Source organism: Anabrus simplex, chromosome 11 (genome assembly GCF_040414725.1).
Source record: "Anabrus simplex isolate iqAnaSimp1 chromosome 11, ASM4041472v1, whole genome shotgun sequence".
Taxonomy (NCBI): Eukaryota; Metazoa; Arthropoda; class Insecta; order Orthoptera; family Tettigoniidae; genus Anabrus; species Anabrus simplex.
The window spans coordinates 36178213-36203404 of record NC_090275.1 but is presented as its reverse complement, the minus strand read 5'-3'; the positions used below and the strand labels follow the sequence as shown (position 1 = coordinate 36203404).

The window sequence follows — 25192 nt, the reverse complement described above, 5'->3', positions numbered from 1 at the left end:
TTTTTTTGTGATTTTTCGTTTTTCCACGACTGCATTTCTCCAAGAGAGAATGATCAGACAAACTGTCCGACTCGTTGGCTGAATGGTCAGCGCACTAGACTTCGGTTCAGAGGGTCCAGGGTTCAATTCCCGGCCGGGTCGTCGATTTTAATTCTTCTACCCGGGGGACTGGGTGTTTGTGTCCGTCCCAACACTCGCCTCTTCATATTCAGACAAAATACCGCACTACCAACCACCACAGACACACGCAATACTGATTACATCCCTCTGTATAGGGTTGGTGTCAGGAAGGGCATCCGGCCAAAAAACAGGGCCAAATCCACATGTGCAGCGTAGTTGTGGGAAAAGCGGTAGGAAAAGAAGAAGAATGATCAGACGTGGCTTGACACCTGCTTGAGAGTTTCAATTGAAGGAAAATCTTCGCCCATGGAGGGATTGAAACACGGGCCTCCGAGTGGACAGCATCGCGCCATAGCAAGTGTGCTATAGTGACATCGGCTGAAACCTACGGGATGTGTGTGTGTTGACGCTGATCTCAAGCCGGTCTTACTGTATGTCACGTACAGATTTAGCAACAGTGTCGCGCAAGGCCCTTTCGTATTAGCGTGGGAAGCAATCTCATTGGTTAATTTTAGAAGCTAATAAAATTACAACGGAGCGAGATATCGCATTTTTCTTTCAAATTATTTATCAGTATGACCAACCCTGTAACGCTCATTTACCCGGTTCACGTTTTTTTACAACTGGATTTACGTCGCACCGACACTGGTAGGTCTTACGGCGACAATGTTATAGGAAAGTGCTGGGAATGGGAAGGAAGCGGCCGTGGACTTAATTGAGGTAAAATCCCGGCATTTGCTTTGGTGTGAAAATGGGAAACCACGTAAAACCACCTTCAGGACTGCCGACATTGGGGTTCGAACCCACTATCTCCCGAATACTGGATAGCGCCCGCACTTAAACGACTGCAGCTATCCAGCTCAGCCACGTTATTTCTGACCATCCTGTATATCAAATTTATCATGAAGTTAGGCACTATTTTTTACGTGATTTTTTTCAGATTTTCTGTGGCCGACTCCCGTGACATTATTGCTTACCTGTTGTCCACGTTTCCCTAACAACGACTTATTTACTTATTGTATATAATACAGTGGCGTGCACTGAACCCTACCTATCCCACCGCTGCTGGGGTAAAGAACTTTATATTAACATTTTCTAATTATTCCTTAGAACGTTTTTTATAGTGTTTAAAAAATTGCGAACATCTAAGCCAAGCCAAGTAGAGCTGTTTCGACAATCCGCTCGCACTACCACAGTTCAGCTTCTCCAGCGAGCTGGCGCAGAAGAGAGCTATCCCACCGAAATTTAAGATCGTTTGGGTGACGCATGCACTTGAAGCTGCCTTGTCTTGGCAGCGGGGCGGAGCTGTAGGCCCTCCCCCGACAGCAATTTACGGTGACAGGCCAGCTAGCTTAGGTAAGGTAATGTTAGTTTTGGTCTTTGACACTTGAAGACTTCAACATCTTAACACATCGCCTGGCTAATAAAAATAGAGCCAGTATATGAAATCAATTGAAATATTGAAGAATATATTTTAGTCTTGGGTTTCGGCATGTATACAGTTTTTTCGAACCATTCATTGACGGAACGTGTAGAGTATTTGTTCCGATAGCCGCAGAAAAATATTTAGCTTGCCCAGCATGAACACAGAATTTGTAGTTGGTTGTCTGTGATGGTGGTATATAGTGAATTTTTGTAGTGTTCCTCTAGGATTATAGGTGAAGGTTTCGCGAGTACTGTGGCATTCCTCATGAATATAACGTGTGTTATACCTCGTGCCAAATATTTTCCCTCGTTTGTCGTTGATGCACGTACGCTCAGTATGCGAGTGAAACTATGAAACTTCAGCGACGGTAAAATACCAGTTAACTTTTGATGATTAGTTTAGATTAGGCTTTTTAAGTAAAAAACAAATAGTTAGTCCCCGTGTATTTTTGTGAAAACCATGATTGTACTATCACGAAGCGTCACCGGATGAAACTAAGTACATTGTTTAAAATCTGCTATAGATTAAGTTATGATGGTGTCGTCACTGCCGTGAATATCACTTTGGAGGTATGTGCGAGCGTGTGGTTGAAAATATTCTTCAAAGATCATTCTCAGGTAGACTTTTCGACAAAAAATGCAGCCTTATAAAATGGTAATGTTGTCTTTAGAGAGTGTAGTGCGGCTATGATTTTTTTATATTAAAAATATATATTTACTTATGGGGTAATGAATATGTTCAACGCACGCCACTGATATAATAGTTGTGAATTCAGTGTTGTGTTGATTTCTCCAGTTACGGTTCTCGCAACAGAGGAGGAGGTAGGGTCGAGAGTACGTGAGATCGATTCTCCGTCAGGAGGTCGAAAAAAATTAAGAAAGGTGATTTACACTTCCCGAGGTGCACATGGCCCTGAGGTTGACTCAGCCTACACCAACAATAAGGACCAAGTTAATTCCTGGGGGAATAGGTGGCCGGTCGTAGAGCTAAACACTCTACCCCAACAAGTGCCGAGGCTACGGGTAGTGGAAGCCTTTCACATTTCACCCCTCCAAGGGTCTTCATGGCCTGTACAGAGATGAAATTGCTTTGCTTTGCAACAGAGGGGAAGGTATTTATAGTGGATCATAGTTTCCGATCATAAGGAGTGGGGAGTCATAATGGGCCGAATTTTCTTCACGTTAAAGAAGGCTTCATCCTTACAGTTGTCCGAGTCCGTGGCTGAATTGCCAGCGCACTGGCCTTCGATACCGAGGGTCGCGGGTTCGATTCGTCTTAATAAATATACAACACATCAGACTACAGACTACAAACAAAAGCGAATACATCCCTCCATATAGGGGTGGCGAGAAGAAAGACATCGGCCATAAAACTGGACTAAAATAAATAAATAAATAAATAAATAAATAAATAAATAAATAAATAAATAAATAAATAAATAAATAAATAAATAAATAAATAAATAAATAAATAAATAAATAAATAAATAAATAAATAAAACACATTTTTATTATAGACTGTTATGCCTTTCAACGTTCCGTCTGCAAGCCTCTGTGAATGTACTAACCGCTCTATTTGTAAATAGTTCTATGGTCTCGTTTAGTTCTATACCTCTTACCTTTAAATCATTAGAAACTGAGTCTAACCATAGTCGTCTTGGTCTCCCTCTACTTCTCTTACCCTCCATAACAGAGCCCATTATTCTCCCAGGTAACCTATCCCCCTCCATTCGCCTGACATGACCCCCACCACCGAAGCCGGTTCATGCGTACAGCTTCATCCATAGAGTTCATTCCTTACTTAGGTTTTATCTTCTCATTCTCAGTACGCTCCTGCCATTGTTCCTACCTTTTGTACCAGCAATCATTCTTGCTGCTTTCATGTCTGTTACTTCTAACTTATGAATAAGATACCTCGAGTCCACCCAGCTTTCACTCCCGTAAAGCAAAGTAAAGATAGTTTCGTCCGGTAGCTGACTTCCTTCTTACTGCGAATTCACGGCGTTAGCTTTACTGTGCCTTAATCCACTCTCACTTACTATTCTACCATCCTGGGAGAACACACATCCTAATTACTTGACTTCTATCTGTTCCAGCTTTGTATCCCTAGTCTGATGTTCATTTCTCTTGGATTTATTACTTACTTACATCAGTTTAGTCTTGGAAAGGACTAATTTTCATACCATACTCATTGCACCTAGTTTCAAGTTCCAAGCTATAGACTGCAGGCTTTCGGTACAATCCGCCATTAAGACCAAGTCGTCAGCATAAGCCAGACTGCTTACTACACTTTCATCTAAGTGAATCCCTCCTTACCAATTTATACTTTTCAGCAGATGATCCATGTAAACTATGCACAATAAGGGTGAAAGATTACAGCCTTGTCTAACCCCTGTAAATACACTGAACCATCAAATCTCACCGCAGCCGAATTATAAGCATAAATGCCTTTGATTGATTTCAATAATCTACCCTTAATTCCATAATCCACCAGTACGGTAAACGTCTTCTCCCTGGGTACTCTGTTATATGCCTTCTACTAAACAAACAAGTTAATTAATTAAATATGCGGGAAGTTGGTAGAACTGATATCAGCTGATTCAGAAATACTTGTCAAGGAAGTGTGCGTCTAAGTATTGACGACAGTCAAGTAGTTAGTACTAAAACAAATTCCATGCTCTAACCAACACACACAAACAAGCACACACAAGCACACCTGATTTAGACGCCTCTTGGACACCCTCCTTGTTCTTCGCTGACGTGTTGGCTCCCCTGTAGAGCGTCATGTCGTCGATCCTCGACTCCTTTTCATTCTCTCTATCCAAAGGTGTAGGGGTGTCGAGGAACCTGCCCATGTTCTTATATAAAGCAGAGTCTTCCCGTGAGCTGTTGCTATCATTCGCGCTGGTAGTTCCACAGAATGACAAGTCTTCGACACCATCGGCCAGGGCATGGATCGCCTGAAGTAAAGCTGCACTATCCGAAACAGCCTGAGACTCGAACTTATTAAACTGAGATGGTGAATCTAGGAACTTGTAATCAAAAGAGAAAGGGCTTACTAGCCAGTTATCCTCGAAAGGATTATCGACTACTTTATCCAGAGACATATTACTATCTTTTACCCTACGAATATCCTTGCTTTCCATCACAGTTAGTGAATTTTCCTCCATATCATTATTTAAAGTCGAATGATCCAAAGTGGCAGACTGTAACTGGCCAAGAGACTCTTGCTTATTTAAATGATCTTCGCTCAATAATTTTGTGTTTATATCCTTAGCACCTGGAAGTTGTTTTGGATTTTCGCCGGACTGTCCAACATCTAACACGGCTGGGCTGACCTTATCAACCTCAAGACATTCGTTGATTTTGTTACTCCATACTTCATCATACAAAATACTTGCCTCTGCTTTGCTGTCAATTTCTATCAACTGGTCGACACTTTCATGGGGAGTGTCGCCATACAATATGCTGGGAATTTTAACTTCCAGAAATTCGTTGACTTCTTTATTTAAGGCTTCGTCATCAAAAAAATTTGGTTCTATTTTATCACTCTCTATTACCTGCAACACACCTTTCTCAGAAATCTCTTCCTCCAGCAAAATTGGACATATCACATCAACTTCAAGAAATTCTTCTATTTCTTTGTTTAAAGCCTCGTCATCGAAAAGAACACTATCGACATTATCCATTTCCTTGACTTTGTTATCTGAAGTTATATCCACCAAAGGGTTTGGATTGTCCTTTCCGTTTCGACATTCGTGAAACGTTACGTTTAGTGCTAAGCCATTCATTATGGTTAATTCATTTTTATTAGTTTCCACAAGATTCGTATCACATGTATTGGATGACACTTTACTCGAAACGATGTCGTTGTATGTGTCGGAATGTTGTCCTGTATTTGTGTGTGGAATCTCCTTGTTCTGTTTCTTGATGAACTCATACGATATCTCATTGTCAATCTCCATAGGAAAAGGAAGATCGTCAACAGAGTTTGTTGAGCTAGCAGGTGAATTTTCGTAATAAACTTTGTTGTGACGTGATAGTGTCGATTTAGGCTTAGCTTCTGGCATTAAAATACCGACATGGATCTGGAAATTGTCATACAAGCGATTCCCAATATTATTCTTGGGTAGCCTTAATGGTGCTTCCTCAAAGTCGAAATGCACTGCCTTATCCAGCAAAGCCTCCGGTTGCTCACTCACATTCGGTTCTACTCCACTAGCTTCATCCCCGAGTTGTGGCTCCGCATCTGCAGAATACATCGGCTTCTCTTGCGTTGCGAAGTAGTCATCAATATGTTTACATATGACATCAACGTCCCGAGGCGGAGCTATGAAATTTGGACATGGGACTTCTTCCATAGGTGTTCTCAATTCCTGTACCAGGTCAGAGTCCTTATCATTTATGAGAGTGAGTAAGGTGTGCTTGATATCCTTCCAGACTTCGTCAGTACTCTGAGTTTTCGTCGGGAAATGTTCTACCTCTCCTTGGATGACATCGAACAGCTCACTGCTTTTGAGGGATGAAGTATCATCCCAGAGGCTTGGTGTTTTGGACTTTATGTCGGAAACTTGACTGAGATACTCTTCCTCTTCCTGGAAACATAGTAGGTCGTCGTCAAAATCAGCAAAGTCGCACTGTGTTTCTGCGCAAGCGCTTAACGGTCGATCTTCGTTCTTCACAATGGCGTCTTCCACTTCAGTACTTCGTGGAGGGGAGTCCTTAGTTTTGAGCGTCATCTGCAGACTTCCACAGACGACAGGCTCTTGGCTGTTTCCCTCATGGTGGACAGTCTCTTGCTGACTTACTACGAGGAGATGTTCATCCTCCTGTGGCGTAGAATCGCGGTGGCCCAGCGACACAGTTGGTAACTGTCCAACAGCCTCCTCCAGATCTGATGGAACGCTTGGCAGAGACACGACACCTTCGGGGAACTTTCGTTTCACCTTGGGCGTGGGAGCTATACTCGGTGTGGGCGTACGAGAATAATAATCACTATTGTCTCCTGTCTTCTTCTTTTTACGTCTCCGACCACCGCACGAGCACAGTAGACTCATACTGGCAACACTAGTTCACTTAACACGCAAATAACTTCAATCAAAGGCGATTTGTACCTCACTGGTCATACTTTCCACTTCACATAAATAAAGCTTACGCTCTTAGATTATAGGTAAATATTGAAATATATCCACTAGCTAATTCGTTTGATTAACAACTGACTTTTTGTTATTTGTTTCCACAAGAAGATGTTCAAAACTCAAATTTTTTTTCGTCTCTGCTTGAATAAAACTTGAACAGTACTTGTTCATCCTATAAAATAACGAAAAATTTTTTTTAACGTCAAACACTCCGCATGACTAAGATATTGTCCAAAATAAAATAGCAATCAATAACAAGAAAATGAATTTGGTTTTTATCGACATAGACGGTATCTTTTTATAAAATATGCATAATCGTTCAATTTTTTTCGTTCCCCATAGAAGGCACAAGAACAAAATACAGACCCGAAAGTCCCTTAACATTTGACGATACAATACTTGAGGGAATATTTGAGATAGAGAGCTAATAATTGACACACATTATTGGCATGACATGGGGTTTTATTGACACCAAAATAAAGCAAATAAGGCTTCATTAACAAGGCCTTTACTGGTAACGTCAACATGTCGGGATTGCAGGCGCATCCAACGCTCTCTCTCTCACGACAGTTCCTTTAATACCGTACACGGGTCTCATGCGACATCATTGACGTGTTGCTGTCCAGCACCATCTGTTGGCCTGTTTGTGCACTCGTTGCTGGTGTCAATAAAACTCCATATCATGTCAAGCATGTGTGGCCTTTTGTACCTGAAGTGTTGCTGTCCAGCGCCATCTATTGGTCATGTTGTGTACATTATTTTGGTGTCAATACTCCCCCATGTCATTCCCATCATGCGTGTCAATTATTACCGCTCTACCTCTAATATTCTGAGAAGTATTGCCTCGTCAAATGTTAATGGACTTTTGGGTCACTCTGTATATTACGAATCATAAAGAAGACGTAGGGACATTTTAGAATGTTTTCTTGCTTCGTATAGGAAAATAAAATGGTATCTGCGAAATAAATGAAGAAGTCGATGTACTGTAAGTGCGGTAGCTTTAATCAGGGGGTCATGGAGACGCCAGTGTAACTTCGCATAGCAGGCCATGCTACAACAATAACGAATACTTAGTCCGACTCGTTGGTGAACGGTCAGCGTACTGGCCTTCGGTTCAGGAGGTCCCGGGTTCGATTCCCGGCCGGGTCGGGGATTTAAACCTTAATTGGTTGATTCCTACGGCACGGGGGCTGGGTGTATGTGTTGCCTTCATCGTCATCTCATTCTCATCACGACGCGCAGGTCGCCTACGGGAGTCAAATAGAAAGACCTGCACCTGGCGAGCCGAACCCGTCCTGGGATATCCCGGCACTAAAAGCCATACGACATTTAATTTCAACGAATACTTAGACTTATAAGGGATATCCCTTAAGCAGCGCAAACGGCATGGCTCAACATTTTGGAAGGAAAGATCTTAGCTCCTTCTTTCTCAAGACAGCGATTTATTAATAAAAAGAACCAAACCCCATGGACCACCAAGCGACCGCTGCTCAGTCCGAAGGCCTGCAGATTACGAGGTGTCGTGTAGACAACACGACAAATCTTCTCGGCCATTACTCTTGGATTTCTAGACCGGATGCCGCCATCTCACAGTCAGATAGCTCCTCAATTGCAATCAGGTAGGCTGAGTGGACCTCGAACCAGTCCTCAGATCCAGGTAAAAAACCCTGATCTGGCCGGGACTCGAACCCAGGTCCTCCGGGTAAGAGGAAGAGACGCTACCATTACACGGCGGGGCCGGCGATTTATTAATAAGATCAAGAAAATATTGAAGTTCTGAAAACAGTTCCCTCCTTCACATGTTCATCGCACACAGGAGGAAGTTATCATTTAAAACAATCGGAAACAAATATTTAGCAATTTCTTTCTTGTCTGTATTTTTGTGCGAATTAAAAATGAGGGATTCCGCCTCTGTGGTGTGGTGGTTAGCATGATTAGCTGCAAAGCCCGGAGGCCTGGGTTTTATTGCCGGCTCTGCCACGAAATTTAAAAAGTGGTAAGAGGGCTGGAACGCGGTTAATTCAGCCTCGGGAGATCAACTGAGTAGAGGTGAGTTCAATTCCCACCTCAGCCATCCTCGAAGTGGTTTTGAGTGTTTTACCACTTCTTCTCCAAGCAAATGCCGCGATGGTATCTAACTTAAGGCCACGGCTGCTTCCTTCCCTCTTCTTGTCTATCCCTTCCAATCTTCCCATCCCCCATACAAGAACCCTGTTCTGCATAGCAGGTGAGGTCACCTGGGCGAGGTATTGGTCCTCCTTTGCAGTTGTATCCCCAAACCCAAAGTCTCACGCTCCAGGACACTGGCCTTGAGGCGGTAGTGGTGGGACCCCTCGCTGAGTCCGAGGTAAAAACCAACCTTGGAGGGTAAACAGATTAATAAAGGAAGAAAGAAAGAAAAATGAGAGAGAAATGAAGCGCAAAAGTGAGTCAATGACATGATTAGAAATACATTTATGTATTATTCATGTTAGGAGCCGCTGAAGTATTACACAATCACATTTGATTGATAGTATCTGAGTTCTCCGTTATAATGTTGATCTAATCTTAAACTGAAGTAAACTAAAATCTTTAGTTAATCGTGAACCACCGAGCGAGTTGAAACTATGGAAAACCATCTTCCAGACCGCCGACAGGTGGGTTAGCAGTAGCGCCGACTTTGGGGTGGGGGTGGGTGAGTAGGTGGGTGGGGGATGTCGTTCCCCCCCCAAAAGTGATATTAGGGGGGCAGAGTGCCATTTCCCCCCCTCCTGGAAATATCCTCCTAGATGTTAAGTCCCCTTACTACGTGGAGTTTCGTCGTCTTCGGATACTGCCAAGGCGTTAAATCTGGAGAAGGTGGTAGATGGTTTTATATCAAGAAATGAGATTAGAAAGCGGACATTCCTTCAGAGAATTATATTTCCCAACTGAGTCTGTTTAGGCGATACATCTGGTGGAGCTTTTCATATTTCGTATCATTAAATGCATTGTGCAGACGTCATCACGTAGTTGCAATGTTACCTGCTCCGCTCGGGACGGCTGTTTGTCACGTGACAAGAGAGCAGCAGTCAGGCGGGTTGCGTACCGTGGCCGTACTGTACTTGCGCTACTGGCCTTCAGTACATACTACGTCATGCACTTCCCCTACTTGCTCGCTAAGCTGCTCTCGGTCCTCGAGAACAGGGAGCAAACTGGCGCCGAAGGCATTTCGCTCTCGATTGACGATGCCTATATAATAGGACATTTATTCAGAAAATGTATTTATGAAGCAAGTTCTAATTATTTCACTTGTGATTATTTTTGATAACTTCGTACATAAAACATCCCTTCAAAATATTTATTAATGAATCAAGTTATATTTTTCTGTGTACTTGTGAATATTATTGAATACTCCGTATATAAGACTCGTTCAAAAATGTATTTGAGAAACAGGTTCTACAATTGTTCTGTTTTTCTGTTTGTCTGTGAATATTGTTATTATATAGGAATGTTTGCATTAATAGTTTTTTTTCTCATTTCACATGCCTGTGTTCATATTACACATTCTCCCCACCACCACACCCAATAATTACCAGAAGTCGGCGCGCTTGCGGGTTAGAACCCATTACCTCCCGAATGCAAGCATACCGCAGGGCCAACTCACTCGCTAGATAATCTCTTCACGCGGTGTAGATTTTAGTCACTCTCCAGAGAAAAAAAGTCCGAAGGAAATTCTTTCACACTTTACAAAACATCTAAAAAAGAATTCCCAGGAAACAAACACACATACTGGCTCAAGTTCACATTCCTATCCCCTGACCTGCTTATATGCAAGCACTGTGTGTCCAACGTGAGCGAGTTTAAATTTGGAACATAAAAACCATTTAAGAAGGAGCAAACTATAGCACTGTCATTTGAATATCTTAGCACTTCGACGCTCCCAATACGAAGCTTATTTTATTAACTGTGTTAGTTTCTTTCTGAATACACTCTCTCATACAGATATTACATAATAAAAGTTGAGTGCGGACGCAACATGCTCTTCATTTGTTGACGCCTGGGATATTTCTGTTGCCGGCACCGCTTGAAGTTAATATTATATCTTAAACCCCTCCACATTCCTTCGCTCTTTAATCAACACAAGCGCAGCAGCAGCACTACGGTGGAAGATGATATTTTAAAAGGAGATATTAAGTGGAGTTTGTTGTGAGGCTGTAATGAACAGAATTCCTGTGTATAAAACATCGACGAGTGAAAGAAATCTGGATGTAACTACGGAAACATACACACAGTAGCTTTACTCAGGCGGTCATGGAGACGCTAGTGTAACTTCTCGTAGCCAGTGGCGGTGACTTGGCTGGGAATTAGAAGTGGGGGAGGGGGGTATATACATCAAAACTTAAAAAAAAAATTAACAAATTATGCTACAAAATGGTAAGTTTCTTGATGGTATCTGAGCGAATTTCTACAATTCAGTTTGTAAATTGTCAACCAGTTCGGGAGTTTCTACTATAACGGCAGGCTCACTTGCCTACTCACGTTCACAATCGATGCGGGGAGTTTTCATTACAAAGACAGGCCCCTATTCTTATACCAGTCACAACCGAGTTGAAGAAATTTGATTATAATCGAGAAATGCAGCTCTAATTAACGTATAAGGGATCGAGATACGACAAAAAGCATAGGAGAAAAATTGTAGATCTCTCCAAATTGAGAAGTGATTGTGCTATTCTATTTTGTGTTACGTCTTACCATTTCGCCAGCAATTACCCCGAAACGAAGGTCTGCACCGTCATTACAATTGCCTCCATATTTCGATATTTTTTCTGGGTCAAGAAGTTATACATTTGAATATCTTGAAATGTTTCCTCAAAGGAAACTGTCTTAGGTTTCAGTTACAGCCCTAGCATTTGCCTGGTGTGAAATTGGGACACCACGCTAAACCATCTTCAGGGCTGCCGACAGTGGGGCTCGAACCCAATATCTCCCGAATGCAAGCTCACAGCAGCGTGCCCCTAACCGCTCGGCCAACACCTTGGGATTGGAAACAGGCTGTGGATTCCCATTTTCAAAGCACGTCTTGAAATGGTCTAATTTAATAGCAAAGATTTCGAAGAAGGGGGTTTCTTTTCGGATTCCTTTACTCTGTCAATTACTGCACTTAGCACAGTCCTTTGTTACATTCCGAGTGTGTGCCTAGAGGACGTGTGCTTTCCCTTCAGTAGCCCTTCATCTCGGCTGAAAAGTATACATTCCAAGGACACTAAATACAGACGTACTACTGTCCAAGAGTTACGAAAAGCTTGAATAATGCTGTTCATGGAATAATCAAATGTGGGAACATATCCGATATACAAGTGCAAAGAGTTGTTAGGTGTTATTGTGGTTTCAATTGTCTTGTAAACATCGATGAGCATGGTTAATAAGTTAACCCGAGTCACAATTACTATGCTCGCCTGTTAAGAGGATGGACGCGTAGTTAAACTTTGAAGTCCTGGTCACAATACAAATGTCGGTTAAATAATAACAAATTACAAACAGCAGGAATTTTCTAAGAAGACTAGTGCTGAGAAATCCGATAAATCGTGCGATACAAACCAATTAAAAATCGGTTCAGTGTTGAGTAACATTAGGAAACCATATATTTTTAAATTAACTAAGCGTTGATGATTGCTGACAAGTATAGGTGTCACTGTTCATCACTAGTTTTATCTAAATCGGAGCCATGGGGACGTGTGTGCAACGACGAACATACAGCATATTCATGAGGAGTTATCGGTACTTATCGAGCTGATTTCTAAAGACATTTTGAGTAAAAATATTCTCAATATTTACAAACGTGTACGTCTGCCGAAGTAATTAAGGAATTAAAAACGCATGTTGAGTTCCAGAGCCCGGACCAATTAAATAACTGATTATGTGTTGCCGGAAGAAGCTTGTATGCTTTAGTGCGTCGTTAAACTTCCAAAAGAAGAAGAAGAAGAAGGAGGAGAAAAAAAATTCCTACAGCAGAAGTTGTCGGCAAACGTACTTAACAATAGGTTTGTCTATCTCATAAATTAGAACAAGAAGGTAATTAAGCAGGAAACGGATGATGATGATGAAGACGAAGGAAGGAAGGAAGGAAGGAAGGAAGGAAAGAAGGAAGGAAGGAAGGAAGGACTTAAACTTAAGAAAAGAAGAATTCATATAACCAAAATCGCCGTCAGACATTCCCAACTTTAACCATGTCTACCTCAATTAGAAGAAGAAAACAATATTATTAAAGAGGAATAGATATGAAATATATGAAGATCCACAGCCTGTTTCCAGTCATTCGACCGGGTCAGGAATGGAATGAATGAAGCCCCCATCTGGCGGCGAGGATAGGAAATGTGCCGGCTGCCGAAGCCTGTCGCACTCCTCTGGGGCAATGATTAATGGATGATTAATGAAATGATATGATATTGGATAGTGTTGCTGGAATGAAAGATGACAGGGAAAACCGGAGACCTGTAGAAAAACCTGTCCCGACTCCGCTATGTCCAGCACACGGTATCCAGCGGTGAGAGGCCGGCGCGCTGCCGCCTGAGCCACGGAGGCTTCATATATGAAAAAGTAAAACAATAATAATGAAGAAGATAATAATAATAATAATACTAATAATAATGTCCAATAATAATAATAAAACCGGGCGAGTTAGCCGTGCGGTTAGGAGCGCGCAGCTGCGAGCTTGCACCCGAGAGATAGTGGGTTCGAATCTCACTGTCGGCAGCCCTGAAGATGGTTTTCCGTGGTTTTCCATTTTCACACCAGGCCAATGCTGGGGGCTGTATGTTAATTAAGGCCACGGCCGCTTCCTTCCCACTCCTAGGCCTTTCCTATACCACCGTCGCCATAAGACCTATTTGCGTCGGTGCGACGTAAAGCAAGCTGTAAAATAATAATAATAATAATAATAATAATAATAATAATAATAATAATAATAATGAGTAAGAGAAGGTTGCAATTCCAGGGAAACTTGTTGAGGATGGACAATAACAGAGCGACGAAGAGAATCTTTGAATTCTTCAGGAAGAGTAAGATAGAGTTGCAATGGTTTCGAGAAGTGAGGTTGGACTTGACGAAGATGTGGTTTCTGGAAGATTATATCTCATGGTCAGAAATCGATTTAGACAACTCGTCAAGAAGTTCCGTGGTTTCCAGGAGACTGGGGAAACACCAGTGAGAAAAGGGAGGTGCTGCACAAAACAGCAGATGAAGGAAGTAGGAGGAAGGATGAAAATATACTGCTAGAAAGTGAAGGCAAGGAAGGCTAAAAATACTGCGAAGGTTTTCTAACTTGCTCCACAGACATCCGAGACGAAAAAAAATAATAATAATAATACATTTTATTTTACAATGGAGTCGCACAAACACTTGCTCGGTGATAACCAAAACAACTTGTAATGAAGCTTTGGCCAGTGTTTCCACTGGGAGTTTAGGACCAGAGTTTCCTGGAATAAACAGATGCTGACCAAATTTGGTACTAGAGCCCTGTAAACTACCTGGGCCAGTTCTCCTGCCCTCTCTGTCCTTGAATTCGGAGCATACCGCGGAGGCAAAAAGTCAAGTGATACTTCTTCAACGTCGCATGAACACGACGAAGGTTTTCATTGATAGAAGAATGGGAAACCACGGAAAACCTTCTTCTGGGCTGCCGACGGTGCGATTCGAACCAATGCAAGCTCACAGCTCTGCCACCCTAACCGCACGACCATCTCGCTCAATCAAAAAGTCAAAAGGACGTGAAGAAAACCCTTACAGTTACATCAGAAATATTAGACAGGAATCTGTTCAGTCAAGAACCTCCGTGGCTCAGGCGGCAGCGCGCCGGCTTCTGACCGCTGGTTTTCCGTTATTCAAATCCCAGTCACTCCATGTGAGATTTGTGCTGGAAAAAGAGGAGGCAGGACAGGTTTTTCTCCCTGTACTTTGGATTTCTCTGTTATCTTTCATTCCAGCAATACTCTCGATTATCATTTTAATCTCATCTGCCAGTCATTAATCATTGCCCCAGAGGAGTGCGACAGGCTCCGGCAGCCGGCACAGTTCCTATCCTCGCTGTTGGAATGACTGGAAACAGGCTGTGGATTTTCATTTTCAATCTGTTGAGTAAGGAGATAAACAGCTAGGCAGTAGAGCCAGAGAATGAAGCTCCATACAGACCAGGATTGAAGTGGACTAAGAAGGGAGGAGAGCCCACGGAGAAAAAAAAAAATGAGAGCCCTATGGAATATTAGAAAGATGAATCATTTAAGTACTGCATGGTTCAAGAGGATCCATTCAAATATCATAACGTAATAATAATTTCGTGTGGCTATTTCTAGCCGGGTGCAGCCCTTATATGGCTTGCAGGAATGTTGGGGACAGCACAAACACCCAGCCCCCGAGTTACTGGAATTACCTAATGAAGGTTAAAATCCCCGACCCGGCCGGGAATCCAACCCGGTACCCTCTGAACAGAAGGCCAGTACGCTGACCATTCAGCCAACGAGTCGGATTATAATAACGTGTATCTATAGTTTAGTCCACATTTTGATACGAGGTGAGCTGAGGCGAGTTGAATTTATATATGTTTTACGGCCGGATGACCTTCCTGACGCCAACTTCATTCGAGGAGCTAAAGACGATGAAAGGAATGATGGCAAATGAAACTGGGTGAGGAGGTGGAAAGAAGCAATCTGATGTAGCCTATGAACAGGAACTGTCCCGGCATTTGGCTGCAAGTGAAAATGGGAAACCACGGAAAACCATTTCCAGGACAGCGGAATTCGAACCCAAGCGTCTCCCAAATACAGAGCTTGGCTCCACAACCGTAGCGCGTTAACACGCACAGCAACTCCGCTGGGTTAATTCGCACATAATAATAATAATAATAATAATAATAATAATAATAATAATAATAGATTTACACCACACTAAATAGTACTACGGTTTTCGGAGACGCCGAGGTGCCGGAATTTAGCCCCGCAGATTTGTTTACGTGCCTGTAAATCTGCCGACACGAGGCAGAGGTATTTGAGCACCTCCAAACACCACGAGAGAGAAGCCGAAATCGAAACCTCGAATCTGGGCGCGAAAGACCAGAGCTCTACCGTCTGAACTCTTCAGCTTGGGTCAACGGAAACTGTGTCTAACAGTCCACTACTGACCTTTGGAGAGAGCGAATGCTTGAAAATGTCGGACACAATTTTCGGCGAAACGCTGAAAGTTAGTAGTGATGATTATTGTTTTAAGAGGAAGTACATCGGGGCAACCATCCTCTATTAACATTAATTAGAGAGAAAGAATGGAAGGGATCCAACACTTCGGAAAATGAAGGTATCAGCCAAAGAAAGACAAGGGCCACGAAGGATGTGAAAAGGAAAGACTCCCTAGGCCTCGAGTGCTCTAATACCTTCGCGGTCGGAAAAGAACAAGAGGATAGATGAAAATGAAGATCCTGGCACAAGTAAGTGGAAGCAATGCCAGGATACAACTGAGGACCCTATGGTCGCCAACCCATGCTTCCAAGTTAAGAGCCCTGGGACCCCATTCAGTCGCCTCTTATAGAGTATACTACGTTGAGATAGTAGCGGCGATTAGGAATTAGAAGTGGGCGTTGGAGGGTAAAAATGTACAGTCAACAACAAGTACCCGGCTTTGGGGTATATAGCGGGCGGGCAGGGGGGTGGGGTTTGGTGTATATACACCAAAACTGGAAACAAAAAAATCTAGGTAGTGGTAAGTGTTTTGATGCTCTCTGAGCGAATTTCCACAGAGAGGTAAAAGCTGACAGTTTACCAACTTAAGTGCGGTAATAATAGTTTACTGAGATTTTAATTCAATACTATACAATAAAACTTTCACCAAAAGGAACAATATTATACATGTATTACAATTAAATAGATTATTTAATATTTTTTTTTGCTAGTGGCTTTACGTCGCACCGAAATAGATAGGTCTTATGACGACGATGGGACAGGAAAGGCCTAGGAATGGGAAGGAAGCGGCCGTAGCCTTAATTAAGGTACAGCCCCAGCATTTGCCTGCTGTGAAAATGGGAAACCGCGGAAAACCCCCTTCAGGGCTGCCGACAATGGGGATCGAACCCGCTATCTTCCGGATGTCAGCTCATAGCTGCGAACCCCTAACCGCGCGGCCAACTCGTCCGGTGATCATTTAACTTGCCAGGCTGAGTGGCTCAGACGGTTGAGGCGCTGGCCTTCTGACCCCAACTTGGCAAGTTCGATCCTGGCTCAGTTTGCTGGTATTTGAAAGTGCTCAAATAAGTCAGCCTCGTGTCGGTAGCTTTATTAGCACGTTAAAGAACTCTCGTGGGACTAAATTCCGGCACGTCGGCGTCTCCAAGAACCATAAAAGTAGTTAGTGGGTCGTAAAGGCAATAACATTATTATTTAATTATTATTATTATTATTATTATTATTATTATTATTATTATTGCTATTATTATTATTATTTGACTAATTAACAAACTAACAGACACAAATGGTACTGCCAGAGTGACGAATGCGCGCGGCAAGTGGGTGAATCATATCTCAGTGTCCATGACGTTGGCAAAAAATATACCCCTGCTACCTTCCTCAAAACACATACAAAGTCTCCACTACTTGCTGTGGCGCTATGCAAATCGGTTAGCCACGACGAACGACATTTTGTGGGTATTTCCGCTAGTAATTTTGTTAATAAATAAATAATATATAGGAAAGAATTAGCTGATAAGACAATAGAGCTTGTAAAAATTGCTTCTTTTAATAATTCCAAGTTTCAGCCAGCTAAGATGAAGGCAACGGGAAACTACCTCGCTACCCATTTCCCTAGTACGCTTCTTCAGTAATGCCTAGGCCATCTATGACAGCTGATGGCAGAGCTGTTGAGGATTCAATCAGCCTTAGGGCTGAATACTGAACATACATGCCAGCTAAAATGGAATTAAAAGGCAATGTTTCCTTCCCCCTAATCGACTAGCTTAGTAATTTTTTCTGTATTCAATTAAGTTTTCTAAGTTAACATGTACCCAACACTATTTCGTTATATTATGCTGATAGCATGCTGTTAATCATACCGTATTTGCGAGTTGAACATTTGTCAAGATTTAGCGTTGGTAGTGCAATAATTCTATGTGTCAATTGCATAATATTGGGAGTGATAAAAAAAAGTCGCAGCAATTGGAGTATCTTTCACACACGAAGCTGTTTGAACTTCCTCACTCACAATAATTAACACTCCGCGATGACAGATCGCCGCACAGATGCACTTAACACTCGCGAAAATACACACTGATGACCACACGCTGGCCTCTTCGCCTCATAAAACAATGCTAGAGAACAATAAAATATATTTTCACTTTGTAGGAGACAAAATACTACATCATCTATACGCTATCAAGTGTTCCCGAAGCCGAAACTCGCGCAGAATAATTTCATTTTAGTAGTTGTTAAAAAGTAATCCAACTTAGAAGATGTCTCCATCCCAACTGAGCTGGCGCAGCTCTCTCACACAGAAATAGACTGATCCCACGTGACAGGATCTGTGTTTATATACATTGTGACAACGGAATAGGGGAGGGTAAAAATATACCCCACACAGACAGCGCGTCTGGGAGTTAAATATGCACAAGCATTCATGAGCAACCAGGAATGTTGAGAAGGGTAATTCAGACAGCATCTCCCACAAGATACGTGTGCGGGGTGTAAGTTGAGCAGCTTAATGAAATTAGGCTTGTAGAAATCAGGCTCATAGTTGACTTCCAAAGTGAACTCAGTCATGCGCTGGAGATTTATGAGGCTTCGTAAGTCGTGTAGCAACACATTAATTAAGGGTATATGATCTGTGTAAACCTGTTGTACACGATCAAATGTTTGTCAAATTAAAGACATTACAAGAATTTTCAATAATTCACGAGTTTACTTGTCAACTCCCTTGTTACGATACATGACAAATCTTGAGAAGTCTTCAAACTTAGAAGTTGAAAGTATAGCTATGCGTTTTTTTTGCTATTTGTTTTACGTCGCATAAGCACAGATAGGTCTTATGGCGACGATGGGATAGGAAAGGCCTAGGAACAGGAAGGAAGCGGCCGTGGCTTTAATTAAGGTACAGCCCCAGCATTTGCCTGGTGTGACAATGGGAAACCACGGAAAACCATCTTCAGGGCTCCCGACAGTGGGGTTCGAACCCACTATCTCCCGAATACTGGATACTGGCCGCAATTAAGCGACTGCAGCTATCGAGCTCGGTAGGTATACGTTTTGCAGGTGTTAACTCAACATGAAGAATTTTTATTCAATGTAAAGCTTTCTTCTTTTTTCAAAGTGTTAAAATATATCTTGGTATTGATTTTCTCGTTACGGTTTCCCGGTCTATTTTATTTCTCCCCTTTTTGTTGTTGTTATATCTGTACCTACCAGGGACGAGCTTTGGAAAATATGCCCATGACGCTTTTGCGCTAAGTCTGTTTGAAGTTGTTACTTCATCGTGTGGTTTTCGGACTTTAATCATAACCTTCTACTCTACTAGTCAATCATTGGTGGCAAACTATATTGAAATAAGTTTCAAAACTACCGGGCGAGTTGGCCGTGCGGTCTGGGGCACGCGGCTGTGAGCTTGCATCCGGGAGATAGTGGGTTCCAATCCCACTGTCGGCAGCCCTGAAGATGGTTTTCCGTGGTTTCCCATTGTCGCACCAGGCAAATGCTGGGGCTGTACTTTAATACGGCCGCTTTCTTTCATCTGCTAGGCCTTTCCTATCCCATTGTCGCCATAAGACCTATCTGTGTCGGGTAAAGCAACTAGCAAAAAGTTTCAAAACTCCCACATAACAACAGTCATGGGTTATTTCGTGATTCGCGAGAGTTACGTATTGCCACTGCTGTAGGCTAATGTTAAAAACACTAGTGTTACATTTGCTGATTTAATTAAAGCATATTTTCTTTTTCTGTGGTATTGTAAGTCTGTTTGGGTAATAACAGGTAAGCAGAGAATTGTGCCATGTTCTAATAAAGCATTTAATAACGTAGTGACATGACGAACGCAGCATTTTATTAATTACGGTTTTATTTCGTTACTTACTTACTTACTAGCTCAGAAAGAAAGAGAATAGAAGCTTTTGAAATGTGGTGTTACAGAAGAATACTGAAGGTGAGATGGATAGATCGAATCACGAATGAAGAGATACTGAATCGAATGGGTGAGAGGAGATCGATTTGGCTAAATTTGACAAGAAGAAGAGATAGAATGATAGGACACATCTTAAGACACCCAGGACTTGTTCAGTTGGTTTTTGAAGGAAGTGTAGGTGGTAAGAACGGTAGGGGTAGACCAAGGTATGAATATGACAAACAAATTAGAGCAGATGTAGGACGCAATAGTTACGTAGAAATGAAAAGGTTAGCACAGGATAGGGTGGCATGGAGGGCTGCATCAAACCAGTCTATGGACTGATGACTCAAACACACACTTACTTACAGAGTTGGACGACGACGACGACGAACAACCAATGCAGCACATAACGCAACAACGGTGTTATTGACATGATGCTGTATAGGCTTTTGGGCTTATGCCGTGTCAAGAAAATAAGGTGAAATTCTTTACGTTTCGCAGAGAACTGTGCTCTGCGTCATCAGAAGAAAATCTCGACTTTCCTTGAATAAGGCTTCTTAAACAATTAGTACGTTTATATGCAGGATTCAGATCGATCTGAGTACACTTCCCGTATTGAAAACGCCATGTAAACGGGGACTCAATTCGGATTGAGTCTCAAGGTCGATACGGTAAAATCTGGGATCGTATCGTACTCAGTTCGAATTGAGTTCCATGTAAACGCGGATCGTACTGAAAACGACTGCGCACACACTCCAGGTTTGTTCTGACAAAATCATCATCATTAATGTTCTGTCGACATATAAGCCAGAAAATATATTTACCTGTATAAATGATCACCAACTGCAATCATATTATAAGACGGCCAGCCCTGTGGATTAGGAAAATCAGGATAACCTTCTGTTGGGGGTAAAATTGGAATGTGCGTTCTATCTATTGCACCAATTACATTTAGAATAGCACACATACCTTCAAAACTGAAAGTTATCTCCTGGGCTTCTACTTCATGTGGCGTTTTTAAATTCTAAGAGGTGATATCGATTTTACTACAATTCTGCATCGTCTGTATACGTTGATGTTGCCTGGATGATTCAATACTATACTCAAATACTACATGTAAACGGGGATCGTATTCAATACGGTAAGTGTACTCAAATCGATCTCAATTCCCATGTAAACGTACTAAATGACTTTTTGAAATTAAGACGTTATAATAGAAGTGGAAATGGTACGTTCATTCGTCACCAGATGGCTCCCCTGACGAGAGACAGCGCTAGCGTTCGAAGCGGAAACTGGCCGAACCATCAGAATCATCACCAGATGCTTCATTCCAGGCTTGTGTCAACGTCATATGTTACGTACACATATTATATGACCCTCTTAGACTGATTCTGATGGTTCGGTCAGCTTCCGCTTCGATCGCTAGCGATGTGCCGCGTCCGGGGAGCCATCTGGTGACTTCTATTATAACGTCTAAATTTTTTCTTGATACGGCATAAGCCCAAAAGCCTATACAGTAGCATGTCTGTAACTATGGGCTGTGAAAACATCAATGGCAACGGTGTTATTATTTAATGGAATTCCTTCCATATACAGAGCAATGTTCTGCTACTTCACAATATACAGCACACTAATAAAATCACGCCGTGCGAACTGGCAAGTGTGGCCACGGCTCTCTGTCGTCCAGCTGCGTGATAAAACACACAGAAATCCAGCGTGACAAAACGCAAGTGTGACCATAGCCCAAGACTGGTCACGCCTCCCAGCCTCATATCGATGTATGTTTGGTCATCAGCCCGAAGGCTGGTTGGATCCTCAACAGCTCCGCCATCAGCTGTCATAGATGGCCTAGGCATCACTAAAGAGGCGTACCAGGGAAATGAGGAGTGAGGTAGTTAGTTCCCCGTTGCTTTCCTCCTAATATCGGTATGTAGGATGTATGCTTGCTTGACGTATTTACGCGCTGGCCGGGCTTAGTGGCTCAGACGGTCGAGGCGCTGGCCTTCTGACTCGAAATTCCCAAGTTCGATCCTGGCTCAGTCCGGTGGTATTTGTAGGTCCTCAGATATGTCAGCCTCGTGTCGGTAGATTTACTGGCACGAAATGTAACTGCTGCAGGGCAAAATTCCCACAACTCGGCGTCTCCGAAAATCCGTCAGAAAGTACTTGGTGGGACGTAAAACAACTTTTTTTGCTAGTTGTTTTACGTCGCACCGACACAGATAGGTCCTACGGCGTCGATGGGACAGGAAAGGGCTAGGAGTGGGAAGGAAGCGGCCGTGGCCTTAATTAAGGTACAGCCCTAGCATTTGCCTGGTGTGAAAATGGGGAAACCACGGAAAACCATATTCAGGGCTGCCGACAGCGGGGTTCGAACCTACTATCTCCCGAATGTTGGATACTGGCCGCACTTAAGCGACTGCAGAAACAATATTTATTATTATTATTATTATTATTATTATTATTATTATTATTATTATTATTATTATTATTATTATTTTAACATAGGAAAATGAACCCACTGAAAATTGTTCTGATGGACTACATATCCATATGTGGCTGGTAGGAGTAGCCGGCTCCTTGGTGTAGGGGTAGCGTGCCTGCCTCTTACCCGGAGGCCCCGGGTTCGATTCCCGGCCAGGTCAGGGATTTTTACCTGGACCTGAGGGCTGGTTCGAGGTCCACGTGATTAGAATTGAGGAGCTATCTGACGGTGAGAGAGCGGTCCCCGTCTAGAAAGCCAAGAATAACGGCCGAGAGGATTCGTCGTGCTGACCACACGACAACTCCTAATCTGCAGGCATACGGGCTGAGCAGCGGTCACTTGGTAGGCCAAGGCCCTTCAAGTGCTGTAGTGCCACGGAGTTTGGTTTGGGTTTTTTTCTTGGCTGGTAGGAGTGACCAGTCTTAAGGAAAATAATGGATAGGAAGAGCATTGGTAGATGCGAGGTTTTGCTGTAACAGACACTCGAAAGCACCTCAATTGTAAGGACAAACAACAAGAAGAAATAAAAGTCACAACAACAGGCAACTGAGGGAGCGATATCACATGATGTTTAGCATTTCAGCCGAAATGGACTTCACTCTTGGAGTGTACGTTTGGCATTTTTCTACGAGCCATATTTCAGCTGCTGAACTGGCAGTTAGTTCACGGCCCTGTGGTGGTGACCTGTCGTACGAAGCTATAAGATGGGGAATAGAAACTATCCTCCCAGAAGCTCATTCAGTTGAGATTTGAGTGGAGTGGCAACTGAGCCCAGGTCTTCCGCTCGCAAGGTGGCAGGTTGGATCCTGGTTGAGATTTATGGCAACTGAGGGTGTTATTGAAGAGCGATAACTACCGTATCGTTGGTATCGAGCAAGTTAAAGGACTGTTGCAAGCATTCAATAACAGGAATAATAATGTTAGTAATAATTAATTTCATTATTATTGATGATGATGCTTGGTGTTTAAAGGAGCCTAACATCTAGGTCATCGGCCCCTAACGGTACGAAATGAGACGAAATGTAATGAAAAATTAGAAGTCCAAAATCGCCCACTGACCAGAATTCAAAACGTGAGGACGAAGAATGAATGGATGAAAATGAATTTAAAACAATCAGTGGATCCGACCCGCAATGCCTCACATTCACAGAAACTGACGTAAAATAAGAGTAGGCTATTACTGACCAAGGGACTGATTCTATAACAATCGATGTTACTTGTAGTCTAAAGGAGTCCAAAATCCAAGTCATCGGCCCCTCATAATGGTACTTATCGCTAAGAAAGTATAAGCATGGTATTTGTCATATTGCGGTACTAATCAAGATTAGCGTAGACTCGCGGTATTCCACACATTATGGTACTACTCACAGGTAAGAAAATTCGCACATGTAATACAGTCCTATAGTGTTTCGTACATTGCGGCGCCATTTACAGGCAACGCAAACCTATGGTGTTCATCACAGAAGTGTACTAACCATAGGGACTCGTACTATCCCGTTGTGTTCCTCATATAGTGGTTAGTAATAATAGGCAAGCCAGAAGCTCACCCATGGTGTACTGTACTAATCACAGGTACTGTAAAAGCCGGAAGTGCACTCTGCTGCTAGTAATCACAAACCTATTTTGTACCTAACATAGTAGTAGTACTACTACGCTCAAGTAAAAGCGACCCATGGTGTTTCCCGCATGGTGGTACTAATTACAAGTAGTCTCATGGTTCTAATTCGATCATCCCTTGGTCGCCCCTTTCAGTCGCAACCCACGACAGGCAGGGGACACCGCGGGCGTAACCTCCAGACGCGTCCCCCACCCACAGGAGGTAGACACAGAGAGAAAAGAAAAAAAGGAAGGGAGCCGCCACTTCGAAAAAATGAAGCAGCGGACGAAGAAAGGCAAGGGCCACGAAGGGCGCGAGAATGAAAACCTCCCCAGCCCTCGGAAACCCAACAGCTTCGGGGTTGGAAAAGAACAAAAGTCGACCAAGGGAGGTCGGACAGGACAGATGAAAGTGAGGAGCCTGGCACAAGTAAGTGGAAGAAATGCCACGACTCAGCTCGCCAAACCACGCTCTCAAGTTGAGAGCCCCTGGGGCCCCTTTTAGTCGCCTCTTACGACAGACGGGGGATACCGTGGCTGTATTCTTCATCTGCGTCCCCACCCACAGGGGGTTGTGTGTTTGGTCCGCTACAGGTATTTTATTTCCCTCAAGTCAGTTAGGATTCCCCTATCCGCCACTTGGGAGTATCACCTCTCCCCCTGCTTCGCCAGCGTAATAGGTTCTTGGGTCATTATTATTACCATCAGCATCATCACTGACAAACTTTTAGTACTAGTAACATCTGCAAGAATAAGTAGTTTGTGAAGAACAAGACGCAAATTATAGAAATAATTACAACACAGGATGAAGAAATAGAAGTTCAAATTCCCTCCTCCTGTTGTATTCCTGAAGGTCACATATTGTATGGAAGTAAGGAATACATGGCAGACCATTAAATTCTCATCCTGTTCATAGTTTAGACGAGGACACTTCACTTCGCTCAAAGTACTAATATATTCTTGCTCTGACAACATCTGTGATGAGATCTTCACGGCTCAAAATAATTCCATCTCCTGCGGCTAACAGGAATGTCTAGAATACAGGCTGTCATATCTTTGCTGTACAAGAGTTGAAATATTTATCGCCGTAATGCTGCCAACATAGTCCACCCCTCTCTCGTTACTGTATTCACGAACTAACTGTCACACATATTAATGACCACTCGTCAATCAAACAATGTGGTTGGTAGCCTTCAACTCTGACAACTTCGGTAACAGTAAATTAAGGAATTTGAGTGTATTTTAGGAAGATAAAGGATTACCAACCATTTAACGAACGTAGGTTTCTGGGGCTCATTATCCTTTAGTAAGTGAATATTATTTATGGACTAAAGCCACACATATA

At 42.8% G+C, this 25192-nt stretch overlaps 1 protein-coding gene across 5 annotated transcripts in view; it reads right to left on the bottom strand.

The window, feature by feature from the left end:
* Window positions 1-25192, bottom strand: part of sdt (stardust) — an 851212-nt gene that overhangs the window by 367128 nt on the left and 458892 nt on the right. For 3 of the 5 annotated variants that reach the window (XM_067155493.2, XM_067155494.2, XM_067155495.2), the window contains exon 1: window positions 4262-5072. The exons of the other annotated variants lie outside the window; for them this stretch is intronic. In XM_067155493.2, the coding sequence (XP_067011594.2) occupies window positions 4262-4715 (454 nt within the window). In that variant the 5' untranslated portion in view covers window positions 4716-5072. Of the gene's footprint in view, window positions 1-4261; window positions 5073-25192 lie in introns of those variants that run through there. 5 annotated transcript variants of the gene reach the window in all.